This window comes from Citrus sinensis, chromosome 3 (genome assembly GCF_022201045.2).
Source record: "Citrus sinensis cultivar Valencia sweet orange chromosome 3, DVS_A1.0, whole genome shotgun sequence".
NCBI lineage: Eukaryota > Viridiplantae > Streptophyta > Magnoliopsida > Sapindales > Rutaceae > Citrus > Citrus sinensis.
In genome coordinates, this window is record NC_068558.1 from 39,289,683 (window position 1) to 39,306,004 (window position 16,322).

The 16,322-nt window shown below is 31.5% G+C and overlaps 1 protein-coding gene across 1 annotated transcript; it reads right to left on the reverse strand.

Moving 5' to 3' along the window:
* Positions 1–10,988: 10,988 nt before the first annotated feature.
* LOC102619011 (binding partner of ACD11 1) lies at positions 10,989–14,188 on the reverse strand. The gene is given in 6 exon segments (XM_006478875.4): positions 10,989–11,695; positions 11,781–11,864; positions 12,818–12,893; positions 13,102–13,132; positions 13,135–13,204; positions 14,183–14,188. Coding segments are annotated over 6 exon segments (789 nt in total). The 3' UTR covers positions 10,989–11,173.
* Positions 14,189–16,322: the final 2,134 nt, after the last annotated feature.

A 16,322-nucleotide genomic window follows, 5' to 3' on the forward strand; every position in this document is an offset into this window, starting at 1 on the left:
AAACATCTTAATATAAAGTATAAAAAATAAAAATAAAAAAATCACCGCAACAGTAATGATTTATAGGGAGTTTTCTATTTCTTTTGACTCCAAATCCGTCATCTCATCTTAAAGTTTTGTTCTTCCTAAAGTTCCTCTCTTTGTTCATTTAGTTTGCAGCCAAGCAATTCAAATTCCATCAATTCATCTTTTTTTTCTTTTTAAGAAGTGCAAATTGTTGAGTGCTAGTAAAATAGTTTGGTAGGAATTACAAACCTATCATGATTGAGAAGAAACCGGAAGTTTTGTTCTCCTTGAACTTTTTCTCTATGTTCGTCTCTGTTCGTTCAATTTGTAGCCAAAGCAAAAAATGATAGGTTAAAAGACTTTTAGTTGTGAAAGGAATAAAGGGATAAGATTTAAAATAAATTATTTTAGAGGGGTCTATTTTAATTTAAAATAAACTTATAAGTGAGATGCCATATCAGCTGCCACATCACTTAGGATGAGTTTTGGGATTAATATTTGGGATATGTAGCATTATTAATTTTTGGCCTTCAATATTTTAATGCTATGTCAATGATAGTTTATAAATGGAGTCTTCATTAATTAACTCCAGCTAGTATCTTATAAGATCTAAGCCTAAGATTTATTGATGCATATAATACAAAGATGATAAAGAATGTTATGCATTAAAGATGGTCAACGGGCCGGCGGATACGTGGCACGACACATGCACGACACGTGTCTGTACAGCACGGCACGAGCACATTTCGATAGGGCACGTGGCACGGCCCAACACGCAAGTGGGCTATGTCAGGTTTAGAATTTTAGGCACGTGGACCTTAAAAGTATGGCACAATTAAAGATGAGTTAAAGCACGGCACGCAAAAAGGTGCGTAATAAGCACGCTTCATTGGTGGGCTAGCACGCGACCCGTGGGCCATCAATAGCATGTGGGCTAAAGTATTATCAAAGCAAATTTTTTTAATGAAAAGTAAATATAAAATGTTAGGATTTTGCAAATATCTTGAAATTAAATTTTAATATTTTTTATTAGCATAGGCTTTTAAAAATTAATTTAAGTCTTAGTTTAAAAAAAATATCCTAATTGTTTTATGTTTATAATTTATTAAATGAATAAATAATATCTTGATTTTAATAAATAAACTTATAAATCATTGCCATGATTTATGGAATTAAATTTATGTATTGTTATATTATAATTGGTTATTATGAAATTAAATATATAGTTGTGAAATTGTAATAAACTGATAATGAAATATTAATTATTACTTAATAAAAATTATTGTTGTTATTGTTGTTATTATTATTATAGGCTGATAGGCTTAAAAAAACACGACATGCACGTGGGTTTAAACAAAGCACGTCAGACACGTGAACTTGAAAAAACACACTAAACATGTGAAAAAAAAAGTTGGCAGATTTTTTTAGCACGGTCATGGGCCTTAGTGGGCCTTGGTTTGATGTTAGCACAGCCCGTTGGCCATCTTTATCATGCACCTCATATCTATGATTCCACCGCCAGTCCAAATTCTTCTTCATTCTTTGCCTTTAATCTTCTTGGCCCTTGATACTCACAATTCACGCAATTCTTCTAGTGAATTCATGCACCATCGTTTGGATTCTTAGTTGATGACCCATAGGCGCGTAATTTCAAACGCAAGCTTTTCCGCCAATTATTTTATCACGGGGGCATTTCATCGAACAATTTGATTTTTCCACCAAACATCTTCTGTTTTAACCATTAGAGGTTCTTGATCAAGGCTTAATTAAACATATGCCTATGACAGAAAATTAATTGTATGATATGTCTAGCTTCGCTAAGTTAACAAGCAATACCTTCTAATCCACCATAGGTAGTTGATGGAACAATAAAATTCATTATTAATTTACAAACACCAATAATGTTGTTTATGGTTACTTTATAGGTTGGTATTTATGTTATATTCAAGTTAAAGAGTTGTCCCTCACCTCACCTGTGGGTGATATTTCATTGAAACTCTTTAATTTATAGACAATTACCTAACATATGTAATAAACAACAACTCATTTGTTAGTTAACAAAAAATGATGCCGACTTTCTTTACACATGTAATAAACATCATTTCATCTTACTTGAATTCCAAATAATATTAATATGGTGAACAAAAAGAGTTTAATGGATTGATGATGTGTGAAGAAGACAATGTCCTTGAGGGTTAAGATCTAAGAGCAAAATTCAAGCATAAAGTTAAAGTTTGAAAAGCTCAAGGAATTTTTTTTTCTTTTTCTTTTTTTCAAGTTTTGCAGATTGAATAGCTCATCCAAGAAAGAAAGGACGTGATGTTAACAATTAGTCTCAAAATATCGACGGTTAAGTTTGGTGAAACAAAAGAGTCCAAGACTACTCAATAAGTTCCTTCTAGTTTTGTTATGTCCGATGATTTGTGGATTAATATAGAGGGGCTGAAACGAAAGATCCATACATTGATGTTTGAAAATGAGAATGAATAAACAAACAACTACTTTGAAAATCAAAGTGAGCAAATGAACATTTGTTAGAGTGGGCAGCTGTTAATAGATCATTGAGCTTGTGCCTAGACTCTGTTGCTTGCTGGTAAAGTTTGAAGATTTCAAATGAATCATTGATGATCTAATCCAGGCACGGGGAACAAACATCTTGCAATCGACTGAAGATTAAAAAAAAAATTAATGCGGAATATAAAAATTGCATCTAAGATAGAAATGCTTTTAGTTTCCTCCAATAAATTAAAAGTTCAAGTGAAATTTTTATTAGCAGTGTACTATCTATTAATTGCATGCATCCATAGATTAAACGAGTACAAATGAATAAAAATACACTAATGAGAGCTCCAAGGGTAATATAGTAAAATCTCGACAAATGAATGTTCGATAAATTAATAACCTCACTTAAATAATAAATTCTTTTGGTCCCAACTTGGACCAGTGTACTAAAATAATAATTTCGCTAAATGCATAAGATAATAATCTTTTTTTCAAAACCTTTAAGGCCCAATGAAAATATAAATTAATAATTAATCAAATATAAAAATATATTAACAATAAATGACATGTAAAATTCATATTATTAAGAATTGTTTTCTTGATAACTTAGGGCCCGTTTGGTAGCGTTTTTTACCCATTGTTTTCATAATACAAACGTAATATATGTTTGGTGAGATGGATTCAAAAAACAAATCACAAAATAACAAATTCAGATCCAGTGTTATAACTACAAACATGAAAACGTGTTTAACATGTTTCCTAAATACTACAAACTAAACTCAAAAAGAGATTAAGAAACAAAACCCATTCTCTTCGGCAGCAACCCTCTCCCCCCTCTCATCGTTCTCGATCTAGTCAACCCCCCCCCCCCCACGGCCATCCTCGATCTAGTCACGGCAGCAGTGCTTTCTCCTTTTCTCCCTCCAACAACATTTTCTCTGCCGCCGCTGCAACTTCGTCTCTACCGCGGCTGTCCTTTGGTGTGCCGTTCTCTCTCCGTCGTGGCCGTTGCCACAAAATACGAACGCCGGCCTGCCTAGTTCCAAATGACAGCCCAGTTCCAGGGCTGCTCACAATTGGGATCAAAGATGTCACATCTCGCACCTTACCAAAGTTGAAGCGAAAAGGATTGGAATTCCCGGAATCACCATTTGAGCTTTCATCAGATGAATTCTCATCCTTCAACTTGCCAAGCTGAAATGGAGGGAACGGTCCAGCTTTCTTAGCAAACACACTGAATCTTGGGTTCTTGACGATGAGCCTTGAACGGGGTGTTGTATTGAGCAGAAATGAATTGGAGGAAGTAAGCGTCGGGGCCATGAATTTTGGATATACAAACAGAGGATAACAATAAGAAGGACACTCTCCTTCTTCGATGCAGTTGCAGTTAAGTGTTTTGTTGTATATACAACAAATCTTTGGATTGCGTACAATCAAATTTGGCATTCATTGGGTTTTAATTTGCTTGGGAATCTTTGTTATGTGAGTTGCTGAACGTGTAATGTAATTTTCCTGCTAGTGCTGATGATTATTGATATTGTGGAATTTATGATTGAAAGTGGAGGAGTGGATTGGTGAGTCAATGTGAAGTTTTTTTTTTCTTTTGGCAAAGCAAATATTGTTTCTGGAAAGCAGTTAAACAACTTCTAATTCCGTGTCTAATGTGTTTTCAGAATGAGTATTCTAAAAAAAAAAATTGGCACATACTTCACAAAAAGTTGTTCCAAGAAGATGTGTAATTGGATTTACATTTATTGCTGTGTTTGGGAGCATTGAATCAGAACCTTGGAATTGGAAATTGAAACTGCAAATGCTATATAAAATAATTTTGCACGAGCAAGTTTCATGTTAAATTGCACTAACTCTAGTTCATACCATGCATGCTTTCAATTTATTATCAAACGTTTTTTAATTAATGTTAATTTTAAAATTTTATCATCATGTAATTTTTTAATAATAAATTTTTTTATTATTAAAAAATTATTTTATGACTACAAATATAATGTAAATACTTAGTAAAAACTGTTTTTGAAAAAAATATTACCAAACGCATATTTTTTGTTTTATCATTTTCAACTGTGTCTACCAAACGCATATTATTGTTTTCAATTTTAAAATATAGGACACAGAAAATGATACCAGACGTATATTTAAATTCGAAATACAGCAATTGCAAAACACCATTTTCATTTTCATTTTTATTCTCAAAAAATACAAATTCAGAAACAATACCAAACGAGCCCTTACATTTCTCAATTCAACTCTTTTCCAAAATATGCATCTAAAGTTGTTTATTTTTTCTTTATTCCTAAATTAAACTCAATTTCATCCTTAATTTTTTGTAAAGAATGCACTTCATGTGACAATTTTTTTTTTCTTACAGTGGAAAGTAAGTATTTAAGGTTACTATTGCTTGAAAAGCCTCTTTTGTGGAAACATTTAGTAAACTATAAGAGATTCCATCACTTAATCATTTTCACAAGGATAATTCAAAAGATGCTCAATATACATGGCATTTCTATAGCGTAGAGTAGAAATAGCTTCATGTAATCCATGGATGCCTTCATCTTCATAAACTCGTTGTTCGTTAGTCACACCATCATCTGATCAAATTTTATAATGTTGAAAACAATTTGCAATGGTTGTTGTCAATGTTCCAAGCTGCATGAATAAAATTGATAGCATTCAATATGTTAATTTTTTTTAGATTTGTGGCTCCTATCTTGTAGCCTTCCAAGAAGCTCGAAAAATAACGATGTTGATAATGGATTTTTAATGCTCAAATAATCCCAACATCACATGGTTGAATCTTTGAGGTTGTATTAGGAGGCAAGAAAAATAGTTCAACATTACTCAAGCCTTCAATAATCTTTGGATGGGCTGGGCAATTGTTCACTAAAAGTAGAACTTTTCTGCCATTCATTCTCTTATCAAACCAATAAACAAATTCTTCAAAAAGTAATCAAATCATCCATACTTTTTGTTAGTTCGATAATGACAATCAATATTGCTAATGTTTACATTTTTAAAGCATCTAGGTTTAGCATACTTATGAATAATCCAAGGTGGTACTTTATCAGAACCATCATTGCAACAAACAACAATAGTAATTCTCTCCTTCTCCTTCTCCTTATTCTGTCCTTCAAATTGCTTTATAGCAAGTGAACGATAGAATGAACTTGTTTTATCCATATTGTAGATATCTTTCTATTGAAATTGGTCTAATTTAGCTTTTATTCTTGGTAAAGTAGCTTTAATATTGTCCATAGCTACTGAACCACTTTCACCAAACCTTCAATAAGATTTAATTCCATGTCTCGTCTTAAACCGGTCGAGCCAACCACTTGAAAAGTTAAATTCTAGATTAGAGTTGCCATACATTTTCTGCAAAACCTCTTTTGCTTTAGTTTAGGTCATTTCTCGAGTCATATTCACTTTCTCTTGATATTGGAGAAATCACTCATACAATTTTTTTTCCAACTCGAGATATTTTGCTAGTTTGTGTCTTTTCACATTCTTATTCTTCATCTTATTTGACAAATATTTAGCTAACCTTTTAAGAGTATTTGATATTGTTGACTGGCTTATGAAGAGATGAAATTTTTGTTGAGCCCATTGTTGCAAATCTTTTTTACTTGAGGAGGGATGCTCATTTTTATATTCGTATAATGCTTTCCTCATTTGATCAGTCAATGTAGATTTTTTTACTCCTTTCAAATGAGAAGCCATGATTCTAATAAATTGAGTCTAAAATTAAAAATAGGGAAATTATCAGTCATATACCCTTAAATGACACTAGTATCAAACGTGCTACAACACTTTTCGCTTATATCACTCGTATACCCTAAGTTGACAAAAGAGTTCTGCCGTCCACATTTCCGTTTACTACCGTTAAGAACTTAACAGAATTTGAGCAAAATGACTATTTTACCCTTTAAACTCAAAATGAGGTAAAAAAATAAATTTACCTTGAAAATTAATGTAAATTTTCAATACACAATTGTTTTTTATTTTGTTATTAACAATACATTTTTTTAATTAAAAAAATATGAATTATTAATGGTACATATTATTAACAATTATCTATAAAAAAATATTCATCTTATACCATAAAAATTTTTTAACAACATATTATTTACAATTATACATATTATACTATAAAAAATTCAAGTTTGAGCTTGGAGGAGTAGATCTTCAATAATTTAGGTTAAATTTTGGAGGAGTAAATTCGGTTGTAAAGTAGATTTTTTTTAGCAATTATTAACAATTATCCGATAAATGGGATGACATGTCATTTTTATCAAAATATATCATATGACATGTCGTTTTTTACTAGGTAAATGGGATGACATGTCTTTTTTTAAAAAGACTAGATTACCATTATGATGTTAGCGCTCGCAAACGGCAGTTAACGGATTGGTGGACGACAGAAGTGTTTTGTTAACTTAGGGTATACGAGTGATACACTTGAAAAGTGTTGTAGCACGTTTGATACTGGTGTCATTTAAGGGTATATGACTAATAATTTCCCTTAAAAATAATGGATTATGCATTTGTAGAGTTTGTGTTATATGTTCTATGTTTTATGTACTATGTGTAAAATAGCAACGGTATCACACAAATCTTGTGGCTATTAAAGCCAAATCTCAAGGATTATTTGTCAACCATATCCCTCCTTGATTGGGCTCACTATTCCATGATTTCTTCCCTTATCTCATGTATACAAAGCATATTCTAGACCAATTTTAGCATATTCTATGATCATAGCAATAATTATTTTTATTTGTTTCTTTTTACACACTTCTTTTATACATGTACTAAGAAAACTCTTCATAAATTAATAAATATTCATTTATCGATAAATTAATAAATTATTCATTTCTCGATAGATAAATAACCTTGCTAAAATAATTTTTTTTGGGTCCCAACAATATTATTTTATAGAGGTTTTATTTTATGTCAATCATAAAACATTATGTGTTAAAGAAACAGGTTTTGTGATTTTGAAGTGACTTGTTCAGTCATGCTACTAACATTGTGGAAGCTTTAACAGCTCAAAAGCCCAAGAATGAGCTTTCAATAACATGAGAAGTTTATTTCCTAAAAAAAATGAGAAGTTGGGAAAGTATCACTTATTAATGAGCTGCAACACCATACTTAGTGTGCAAAATTTAATTAAGCTCTAAGTATTGATTTTTAAATTTATATACAAAAATTGTGATATTTGATCCCCTCATTTTATCTCATCTGCCCCCATTATGCTTAAAATTATAATAAAGGACAAAAGTTATGCTTGTATTTACATTCCATTGATATTGAACAACCCTATACTTTTTCTAGTATATTATAAGATTCGAATCTTTAGTTTTTTGGAAATAAGATATTCCATTCATTCAAACGTGGTTGCAATTATTGGCGAGTAGTACAACACAATATTAGAGTATTGATTTTTTATTTTATATTTCTTCTTCACACTAAAAAATTGAACTTTGGATATTTATATGTCTAAAAGAGTCTCTAACTCATATATACTTATATAACTTATTATTAACTTTTTTTAAAAAGTAATAGATGATAAATTTGCATCCTAAAAGTGTTGATACAAAACTCTAACACAAAAAGAAAAACAAAAGACAGAGAGATGATAAAGCCAATGAAAATCTAGAAATAATGGGAAAAAAAATAAAATAAAGGAAATATTAAAAAGTGGGGTTTAATGAGATAAAATGTGGGGCTGACCATCATCATTCTATATGCAATGCAATTTACAAGCCCAACATAAATAAGCCCAAGAGTGATGTTATTGGCACCCTGCTTTCTTATCTTATAAAACCCATTTTTAAGCATGCTGCATTGAATATGCTATAGATAGCATATATTTTAATAAAACTTCATTTCAAAAATACCCTTATCAATAATCAGTTAGCCATCAATCGCTCTTTTAAACCATAATCCTAGTTAACCACTCAGCCAATTTCCCTCATAATTATAACAAATAATGGAGTAGAGGTAGTCTACTCCCTTATTAATGTGAGTAAAGTAGATGTCTCTTAAATATTAGTGAGGATAAGATTTTACTCTCTTATTAATATGAGTAAAGTAGATGTCTCTTAAATATTAGTGAGGATAAAATTTTAGGTAGTATTTCATAAGAACTTATGTAAACTAGTCACAGTAATAGTCTGATTATAATAGTCAGTGTAAAAAAAAAGAAAAAAACATAATCTAGTTCATCTTGCTTTCATTATGCAACAAACTCTTAGAACCATTAAAATAATATTTATATTTGACCTTTTTTTTAGAAACAAAGATATTAATTTATTTGTTTCTTTTTTCTTTTCTTTATCAAAACCAAATTCCAGCCAAGATCAAGAAAAAAATCATTAATTCAATTTTTTCCCTTGGATAAATCCTATTAATTCTATGATTTTTTTTTTGCTATGATTCCATGAAATTAATGTAAAATTTTCAAGTAAAAAAATAAATAAACGATTAAAAGTCTAAGGCTTCGTTTGGTATAAGTTATTAAATAGTGCTTTTGGACAAAAAGTCATTGGGTGTTTGATTGTCAATTAAAAAAGCTATTTTGAACCATTAAACTGTTTGGTTGTGTAAAACTAAAAGTGCTTTTGTGTAATTAAATTACAAAAAAGAATATGTATTCATAATGATATAACATGTAACAAAATGCATCCAAGCTATCAATTAATAAGGAAAAAAAAGTTCAATCATTTATTCAATTTTCAAAATTTAAAATTGCATCATTGATATATTCTCCCAAATAAATAATATTATCCAAATTAAAATGATAATCAATAATATAACTGAAATGTTAACGGAACTTGAGAAGTGTCGCAATTTGATCATGTTCTCGGTCCATTTCACGTACGTTGAATGAACTTGTACTTTGTTCTTCATTGTTCTCTTCCCTTTGATTCTCACTTTCACTTGTTGGAAGCAATTCGTCATCATTATCAAAAGGTTGAAATTCTTGGTCATTATCTACATATTTTCTTATAAAATTGTGAAGAACCATTGAAGTGATCATAATTTTCACTTGCTTACTAAAAGGGAAATTAGGTATTTGTCGCAAAATTTATTTTTCCAAACACTAAAAGTCCTCTCAATTGTGCATCTCTAGGAAGGTTTGAATAATATAATAAAGACAAAGACGAAAAAGTAGCAGAAAGTATTACCTGGCATGCTCCTCACCAAAAGCGTTGGCTATGACTATGATTACTCTCTCAAGCGTTGGGTATGTGCAGGGTTTTGCAAAATTAAAGTGTTGGCTATTAAGAGAGAGAGAGAGAGAGAAAAAAAAAAAAGTGAAGTGGCGGCAGCAATACATTTATATGGCGGCAAAAAATTTTTGTTGGGTGGGTTTTATGCAAAATAGGGTATTATGTAATTAATGAAATATTTTAAGGATGTTTTTTTTTATATTACATATTTTTTAGAAAAGCTCTCCAACCTCTACTCCCAAAAGCTCAAATTTTAGAGTTTTACTAATAGAGGTAAATTAGTTTAATTAAGCTAAAAAAATTTTATTAAAAAATAACCAAACACTATAAAAAATTTTAAAAAGTGTTTATAGGATTAAATAAGCAATTATGACCATTAGATAAGTTATACTAAACATGTACTAAGTTGTCAGTGGCAAATAATTAAGGATCTTAGTTGCAATGAGGGTGTGAGATAGTGTGAGAGAGAATATCACTTGCCCAGTAATTTCAAAGGAAATAAATTTTTAATTTTTAAAAAATAATTAAAGGGGTTTTATAAACTTAAAAATAGGGTGCGGTAGCTCTACTCGAAGCCGAACATGGATAAACCCAAATAAAGACCAACATAGAAAATCATCTCCCCAACCCAATGAGGTTAATTTGCAAGAGCACAAGGCTTATCAATTAGCCACAGTCCCCAATCCTAATCGAAGTTTACGACCAATTTTCTGTTATGTTAGTGATATATGTTTTTGTGATACAAGATGTTTGATGAAAGTTTGCTAGTGGCTATGAACTTGAGAATTTAGATTCTGGTATGTTGGCTTTGTTGTTCCATTTCTTGTTTTGCATGTAGAAATGAAAATCAATTATGCATCAAACTGTGTTCATTATGTTTCTGCGATACTTTTGCTTGTGATCTGTCACACACCTGCTGATTCACTGTTGCCTGATCATAGTGCAAATTTGAGTAAAACAAGCAACTATAAGCGTCCCATACATCTAGCTTCTTGATAAGATTGCAACTACTGAATTTGATATTAGCAGTAAACCAAAACATCAGTGTGTAAGTTGCGCAATTTCTAATACATTTCAGCTTCTGGTCTTGCCCAAGTTTTGTCTGATTACGATCATCCATTCAAAGCAAACAATTACCAGGGGGGGAAAAAAGAACAGGTAAAAAGAAAGGCCTTGATGCAAGCAGCAAGAATGGACATTTGATGATGAAGCAAGCATTTTCAACCATAAGAGATGCACTCAACGAGAAACTGTTTCTATTTCTTTCCTGGTAAGGAAACATACCCAACACTATTCTACACCAACTAATTCCAATACTTAAAGATTCTTCAAATGATAATATTCACTCTCTTTATGAAGATATTTACATAGCATTTAAAATACCAAAGTATTGATTGATCTTCAGCACCAAGAGCTGCAAGTTCCTAATTTGCAGCAGATCTTGGAAACTCGGTATCACTAACCTGAGAGTAGCCGTCTGCTTTTCGAGTCTCTTCCTCTTCAGCCAGAACTTTTTCTCTAGTCTTCTCACTCACTTCCCCTGCTGCCTTTGTAACCCGATTAAATGCACCAGTAACCCAAGAAGCCCCAGTCAGCACATAACGATTCTTCATGATGGCAGATCCTGCATTACTCACTGTCTGCTCGGCAGCTGAAAAGGCAGACTTGGTCTTCTCAGAAACATGAAACTTTTCATCCATTTCCCTCACTTTGTCATTGACAAGTGTGGTTCCTGCGCTTATTTTCTCAGTGAAACCAATCTTCTGATCCAGAGAAGCCACTGTGGCTGTGGCAGTAGAAGTGAACCGATGCTTCTCATCAAAGGCCTTTGCTTTCCCGACAGCATCTTTGCCCAGAATAAAGCCCTTGGCCAGCATGGTGCTTACAACATCCTCTGCCTTATGGACAACAGATTCAGTACCGCCTTCATTTTTGTTTTCTCTTGCCTGAAAGATTGCATATTTTGGTCACATTAGACAAATTATTTACCACAGTAAAATTAAAAGCAAATGCTCTAAATAAAGATATTACAGTTGATGTAACTGAAGCAGTAGCTGGCGGCTTGTAATCGGGATCCAATTCTATGGTAACAGACTGGTCAACAATTGTTGCTCCCTGAAGAAAACAATAACCACATGAAACGTATATGGTAAAATGTCAGTTTGGCAATTCTAACCCTACACAATCAGAGCTTCTTTCAAATAAGAAACATATCTGCATTAATAGAAACAGAGGTGATCTTTTTTTAAACAACACAAATGAGATGCACTGGGAGATACAGTAGAGCAGATAAATAACAAGTCTAGATTGACTCCAACAGTGAGTGGTGATGGTGAAATTCTGATCCAGTGTCCATCTTTCAGGGTCATGAGATGTCATTATAACTTGACACAAAAAAGACAGTAAACTGTACAAAAAAATTGAATTCAAAAGGCTTTCAAATACAAATATAATCCAACAGGAAGGTTTTTGGCATTAAGCTCCACAACTTTGAAGAGGATGCAAATAATGGCATGAATTTAAAAGATGCAGTAGCTAGTACTAAGACAATGACATGCACTTCAAAAGTTTCTAAATCAAGTGCTTAAAGTACAGTACTTAATTCATGACCATGCATCTTCCAATTTAGATACAAGTTCAACCTCCTTGATGAGCGATGACCTTCACTTTGAGATAAACATCAATCTCATCTCACTGGTAAGCATTTTGGATATTTTAAAGCTCAATACTGGATCAAAATATCCAAGGGGCCCGCCTGAGTTTAGTGAAGAAGTTTACTTAACTTCAAAGCTGAAGCTGTTGTTAAGAGCAACAAAACATATGTCATGACCAATGGTCTTTTTATGAAAACCTTTGACCACGTCTGTTTCTCTAAGTACCCACAATCCATAAAAACTTAAGGTTAAAGCATGGCAAGCACAACATGATTATTTTTAGCCTTTTTCAGAACCAAACCCTGTCTCTTCTAATATAAGCCAAAAATTCCAGAAATCACACACAGTAGGTAATTGGCGAACTTTTAATCTAGTAAAAGTAATAGAACTGAAAGCAAGAAGATGAAGGCACACCGAAAGGAGAACAGCAGTTTCCGCTCCTTGGGGATCCTTGAAGACAACACGAGCAATTTGAGATCGCTCATTGTCGCTGAAAGAAAAACATAGTATTATAACTACATAAGAACCTTAGCATATGCTTATATGTATGCTTAAAGGCAGTAAATTCTTCACCTGATGTTAGGAACAAAAGTCTTGACTGAGTTTAAATATCCCCAAATTTCTTTTTCTCAAATAAAAAGGGAGGAAAAGAGAAATACAAAATAAAACTAATTTTGAATAGCTATTAACTAACAAACCTATGCAGCTCAACATGTTCAATTTCACCACAAAGGAAAAGAATTCCTTAATATCTTGCTCAGTTGCCCCCAAAGAGACATTGCTTATTTTCACTGTTCTTATCTGTAACAATAAATAACACATTAAGGAGAACACCATCAGTCAAAACTCATATAAGAAGCATTTCCATTATAACTAGAACAGAAATATTACCATGGAAACTTGAATTACAAAACTTATGCATATATCTGTTTGAATGCAGTATTGCAATTAATTACCGTTAGAATCTTGAATTCAACTAAACAGTTAAGACTAAAAGAAAATGAAATTATCAAAAACATCTACTCATTCCACAATCATGATATGAGAGAAGCAAAATAAGAAAGATTGTTCAGATAAAACTACTGACAAGCCTCAGTGAGGCAGATTATGCCACAGGTGATAATTCATAGTAGTAATCTTTACTTGCTACCAATACAACACATCATAATTAGGCAAGCAAACAAGGAAGGCTTTTATAAGACTTCTTTTAATAAAAGCAACATCTTTTATTCATGAACTTGGAACCGGAGAACAGATTGAAGCAAAATAAGACGCACAAGTAGAGATCCATCAGAAGCACCTTGAACAATTATACAGTGAAACTAACCAACCCCCCCCCCCCCCCCCCCAAAAAAAAAAGGTCCTATATAATCAAATTAAAATTTGTTAAGCAACAGGTAATAAATGTTAAAACTTGCAGAGCACCTTTTTTTTTTTGGGTAACTCGAAGTAAAAAGATTTCATAGAAACTATTTAACAAATTAAATTAGCCTCCCTAGCAGACATTTCATGAAAATATTTAAACATTCCAAATCTTCCACCGGTTTCCTACACTTTTTCTCAGCAACCAAACAGATCAACATAATCAAAAACTCATTTCCAATCATCTTCCTTCAGCTGCCGACGGTATCAGTGGATAGGTTTAAAAATCACATCTTAGTTTATTCTTAACTTAATAGCACAAAATCAACGAAAAAACAAGAAGAAGAAAAAATCACAACGAATACAGTTAAATTTAAATAAAAATAAAAAAGGAAATAAACAGTTACGAGTACTAACCATCATGGAGTCTTTCGTTCAGATGTTCAATCAATCTCTACAAACGCCAATTTCTTACACAGAGGTTTTGATAACAAATGAGATTTATTTATTTATTTATTCCAAAACAAAAAGGTTTTTTGAAACTTAAAGTCGAAGATAGAGGGGAGATTGAAAATCTAAATTTTAAAAATAATGGCAAATTCTGGGGTGTGTTCCTCTGCGTTTAACAGCATAGGATCTCTAGAAGCTTTATGCTAATTGGATATTGTACGCCGGCTTAAAGGATAAAGTCGATGAATAATGTACAATTGAGTAAAGCAATAGGTGCGAGTTTGTTATGGAATGTGACTTGTGGGGGATTTTTAATTGAACAGATGGACATGGCCTTGGCGTGTAAGGAGGATTGTCGCCATGTGGGTGGTCACGTGCTTTTCAATTTTTTTTTCTTTTTTATTTTTCTGACCTTTTTTGGCCTGTTGGAAAACGCAACCTTGAAAGATGGAGTACAATTAATTCTGTGCTCCTCACCGCATTTTATTATTCTTATCCTTTCGCCACCGCCACGCTCTTATCCCGTACATCTTCACAATGCGCGTTTGCTTTGGCTCTCGTACCTTGTACAATTGTTCAAATCCAAATTATGAAATTAATACGTTAGATTCTGAGTTTAAATCATAATTAAAGAAAATTTAACGGTTTTTTTAATTAAAATTTTAAAATTGACATTTAAGGCTTTAAGTGTATAATATGCTTGTATTAATCTTTGCCATCCACACCGTGCGTGCTATAATGCATTTGTACAAAGTCTATTAGATTGGATATGTTTCATTTGGGTTTGATACTTTGATTGATGGATTTAAACAAAATTACCATAAAGAAATAAATTCTCATCTTATTTATTTACCATAAGTTTTGTTTTTTGATTTGTGAATATTTAATTTTTTTTAATATACACTTGTATGTTGCAATTCAATTGTAATAATATTGAACTAAAATTATTATTGCTGATCCTAAAGATAGACCGATAAGCTAGCGTCTCCTTTGATAGAAATAATCAAAAGAAGCAGTTGATATTGTTTTTGGGTGCGGTATTTATTTTTGGATATAATATTTTGAATGGTTTTTGGTAACCACTAAATAATTTATGTGATAAGAGATTGAACAACTTCTTTAATACGAGATGAAGTCTTAATGGCTTGATCATTTTCTGAATATATTTATTTAGCAAGCCATCTAAATTTGACTATAAAGAAGTAGGAAGCTAAAAAAATAATTTAGGTTTTGATTACCATACCTTTAAAAGCGAGAGAAGATGAAATAATTGTGAATTTTGTGGAAATTGAGATAAGTTTTTTTGAACTCCACTATATCACTTAGGTTTAGAGTGGAGGAGATTTTGGTTCTCCTTCCTCTTTATGTAAAATCATGTGTTTTAATAATTTTATTATTTATTTTTTAGTCAATCCTTTGATAAATTATCAGTTGTAAATACAATCTTTATCTTTTTATAACTAGTGTTACTTTTTTCGTAACTATTGTTTATATATCTCTCAATATGCTGAGAAAGAAAGAGAGGCATTCTGTCAAGAGCAACACTTCGTATTCATAAAAATAAAAAAATAAAATTTCTTTTTCATACACACTTAACATTTAGCAAAATCTTTTAAACATCAATTGGATAGCAATTAACAAGTGAATAATTTTAATTTATTTATCTTATTTATTTGTCTTTCGAGTTAAGAAGGCTCACCTAATTAATGAAAGTATAATTTATATTTAAAGTATCAATAAAAGAATAGTTTTTGTTATTATTCAATGAAAAAAAGTTTGAAAATAAATTTTTGTTTTGACAAAAATATTAAGAATTCAGTAAAAATTTTTGTTGATTTTCTAAAAAGTTATTATGAATACGGTTTTCTTCATTCATGTTTTACAAAAAAATATTATTAAAAAAAACGCTTTAAACATGAATCGGGAGCTTAAAAATATTTTTGTAAGCATGTTTTCAGAACCGGTTCTCTAATAAACTTTGTACGCATGTTCGCTCCTCGTTTAATCCGGAGGATTTGAGACTTTTTAATTTTGAAATTGTGTGGGAATTACTTTGAGATAATCTTTATATTGGAATTTGATTTGTGGGCTTATGACCCGATTGTAC